The sequence below is a fragment of the Chiloscyllium plagiosum genome, chromosome 1 (genome assembly GCF_004010195.1).
Source record: "Chiloscyllium plagiosum isolate BGI_BamShark_2017 chromosome 1, ASM401019v2, whole genome shotgun sequence".
In the NCBI taxonomy this organism is placed as follows: Eukaryota; Metazoa; Chordata; class Chondrichthyes; order Orectolobiformes; family Hemiscylliidae; genus Chiloscyllium; species Chiloscyllium plagiosum.
The window spans coordinates 51,397,104-51,400,877 of NC_057710.1; the positions used below are offsets into that span (position 1 = coordinate 51,397,104).

Below are 3,774 nucleotides of genomic sequence, written 5' to 3' on the forward strand. Positions count from 1 at the left end.
TTATTTCTCATTTCAAAGAACAGAATGAAAAATTTAGCTTGTTGGAGAGTGATCTCCATATTTATAAAGGAAGGATGAATTTGGAGGACGGTACTTGAATGAGTATTTAAACAGAGATGCTGGTTGACAGAAATTTGTTCAAGTATGTACTTTGGGAGTGTTTTGAATAAAAAAGATGTTGAAGGAACGAGGAAAGCTCCTTCTGCTTGCTCGTGAGAAGGAGTAATGTAAAGATTGATGAATACCGACCTGTATATTCTGGAGTTGTAGTTATGTGGGATGATATTGAGTCTGTGTTTGCTCTGATGTTATGGTTTCATATGGTGCACTTTGCAATGTAGATGAAATTATTGTGATTTCCGTTGACTCACCTGTAGTTGTGGAAGATAATGTAACTAAAATGTTATACGTGAAGATGGTCAGTTAATTACAGTGATGTACAGATTGAAGATCATAGACTAACCCAGCAAATGTTCTGGTGTCTGTCTTGAAGGCTGGGAGGAACCGGATTGGATCTGTGTTGTCCCATTGGACGCTGGTGAAGAATCATATTTAACGTTTAGAGATGCGGATGATTCTGGTTCTGTAGAAGTAGAGAGAGTTGAAATTTCTGCACTTGTCTTTAAGTTCGTTGTGCGAATGTGTTGAATGTTCCTTTGCTTGCGTGTCCTAACAGAATAGTGTTTAAAAGCATGTCTCTGAGAGCAGTGATTGCAATGTCTTGCATTGTTTAAATAAAAAGTTTCAAATGAGTGTTGTATCCATGGATTCTGCTGCATTTGCATTAGTGTTTTTGGTGCAGCTGAATTTTACAATGTGGTAGTCTTACTGATGTGAAATGTAAAATTGGTGAACAATTTCTTGCCATTCTTGGTTGCCAATTATAGATAAGCGTTATGTTGTGAGAAAGCAATGACTGTCATGTGGACGATGTAGAATGCAATGTTGAAAAATTGTTTCCCACTTCGAGTACAGTACTGAATGGTTTGGCTTTGTCACAGCATGTATTGAAAATGTATGAAGAAAGAAAGGATTTGGAGGATAGCATATTAATGAGTATTTAATGAGAGACAAAAGTTTACATAAATTTGTCCAAGTGTGCACATTGTGAACGTTTTGGAAAATGGATTTTGGTGAGTTGTTGAAGAGGAAGGCTTCCTATGCTCAGATGGGTATTGCTAATTTTGATGAATACCTACCTGTTTTTTCTGGATTTTCAGTTTTGTGGGATGATATTGAAACTGCTGTTTGCTCTGATGGTGTGGTTGCTGATTTGGATGGTGTACTTTGTGATGTAAATGAAATTGTTGTGATTTCCATTGACCCATCTGTCGACATGGAAGATCATGTAATTTGAAGAATGTGTATGATTTTGGTCAGTTAATACATTGACATGACAATTACAGAGAAGCTCACCTCGAGTCATAATCTATTAAATATCAAGAGGCAAAGAACTATCCCCGAGGTCACTATTTAAAGTAAAAATTAACGATTTTATTATTTAAGTCCAAAAGAGAACATTCGACAAGTATTTACAAACCCTTTCTCTTAAACCTATCTTTTACCTCCCACTCTATAATACTGGTCTGATAAAAAAACTCAGATTAAGATTTACAAAAAAAAATTACTTTTCTGAAGCAGTCAGCTTGGTTGATTGTCCTTTTTATATTTTCCTGTGGAGGTTGTTCTCTAGCTCGGCTTCACTGTTCTGCTGCACAAATTTCTTGTGGACAGGTACCTTTCAGAGAGCAATTCAGCTAGCAATCTATACTTCTTGGTGTTCTTGGCAGTTCTCCCCCTAACTGTTCAAAATACCCAGGTTTATATCCTCAAACATCAGATCATTTCATTAGTTTGATGTTATCAAAACACTATATTCCATGGTAACACAACTCCAGCTCTTTGTTTCAACCAAGAGTTACGTTTTTAGGTTGTTTAGGACATTTTGTGCTTTCAGTCAGTGCTTGCTAGCTTCTTCTCTCTCTTAAAAGTACAGTACACCTCTACACCTTCATAACATCTCCCCCCTTAAGCAAAAATGAATGATCATAATGGAAAGATTGCTTCATTTCTTTTTTCTCTATTCCTTAACCACATTATCGTGACATACATATGAAACTAATCAAAGTTAATTTTAACATTTTTCCACTACATATATATAACATTGAATAGACACCAATCTCATTGACACTTTATCAGGGTTCACATGATATACCCTTTATAGTTTTCTTCTCCTTGGCATCTTTACTGGATTGTTCACCTGACTCAACATTTTCTCAATCTGATAGGGATCACTAAACCTGGCTTTGAAGGGATCTCCTATCACTGATAACAGTATTAACACATCATTCCCTCAGGAAAACATCCAAGTCTCAGAGCTTTTATCTGCCACCTGCTTCATTCTATGTCGTTCCCTCTTTAGGTGCGGTTTAGCTAACTCACCTACTCAAATTAATCTCTCCCTCACCTCCGATACATAATCCAAGTGTGAGATCTCCGACTTTGGTCCTGTCAATTTCTCTTTAATTAATTTCAAAGGGCCTCTCACTTCATGTCTAAATATTAGCTCGGAGGGAGTAAACTGAGTGGATTCATTTGGGGCATCTCTAATGGCAAACAATATGAATGGGATACCTATATCCCTATCATTCGGGTAATCCTGACAGTATGCTAATAATATGGTCATCAAGGTCTGATGCCACCTTTCTAAAGCTCCCTGGGATTCAGGATGATATGCACTTGACTTAAAGTGCTGTATATCTTAGCTATCCATGATCTTCTTAGGCCTGACAGTAAAATTACAATGTTGTTCTGACTGAATAGCTCTGGGTAGCCCATACCGTGTGAAGAAAGCTATTAACTCTTCTACCACCCTTTTTGCCTTGATACTCCGTAATGAAATTGTCTCCAGAAACCTGGTAAATATATCCATTATTGTCAACAAGTACTGGTTCCCACTTTTAGTTCTCAGGAGGGGACCTACACAACCAATTATGACCCACGTGAAAGGTTCTTCAAATGCGGGAATTGGCAACAAAGGTGCTGGTTTTATTACCACCTGTGGCTTACCTACCATTTGGCATGTATGACACATACAGCAAAAGTTAACCACATCCTTACACATTCCAGGCCAATAAAAATGCTTTTGTACCTTAGCCGGAGTCTTTATTACCTGTAGGTGACCTCCTACAGGTAGTTCATGTCCTACCCGTAACACTTCCTGTCTGTATGCTCCTGGCAACACAATCTGGTGCACTTTGGTCCATTTCTCCTCTGCAGTAACCTGCCATGGTCTCCATTTCCATCTTAGGATTCAATCTTTCAGATAATCACCCTCAGGAATATTCTTTGCTTCCTTTTTGGAGTACGCATCCACATATATATCATTTATCGTCTTGTCTTCCTGTTGTATGTCCCTGACCCTTTCAGGAATAAACATTTCTCTCTGACCCTCTGTCTGTTCAAGTTTGTCATGCACCATTACGTCAAACAGCATGACTGCTAACTGAACCTCAACTCCTTCATCTTCCTCTTTAGTTTTTGCTTCGTGCCGTGACTTATGGTCGTGGGATCTTGTTAGACAATAGACAATAGACCATAGACAATAGGTGCAGGAGTAGGCCATTCTGCCCTTCAAGCCTGCACCACCATTCAATATGATCATGGCTGATCATCCTTAATCAGTATCCTGTTCCTGCCTTATCTCCATAACCCTTGATTCCACTATCCTTGAGAGCTCTATCCAACTCTTTCTTAAATGAATCCAGAGACTGG

General features: G+C 38.4%; 1 protein-coding gene across 1 annotated transcript in view; it reads right to left on the minus strand.

Moving 5' to 3' along the window:
- Window positions 1–270: 270 nt before the first annotated feature.
- LOC122554889 (putative protein TPRXL) overlaps window positions 271–3,774 on the minus strand; it is a 44,488-nt gene continuing 40,984 nt past the window's right edge. The window contains exons 11-12 of the mRNA XM_043700264.1: window positions 464–583; window positions 271–371 (exon numbers count right to left, since the gene is read on the minus strand). Of these exons, the coding sequence (XP_043556199.1) occupies window positions 271–371; window positions 464–583 (221 nt within the window). The remainder of the gene's footprint in view (window positions 372–463; window positions 584–3,774) is intronic.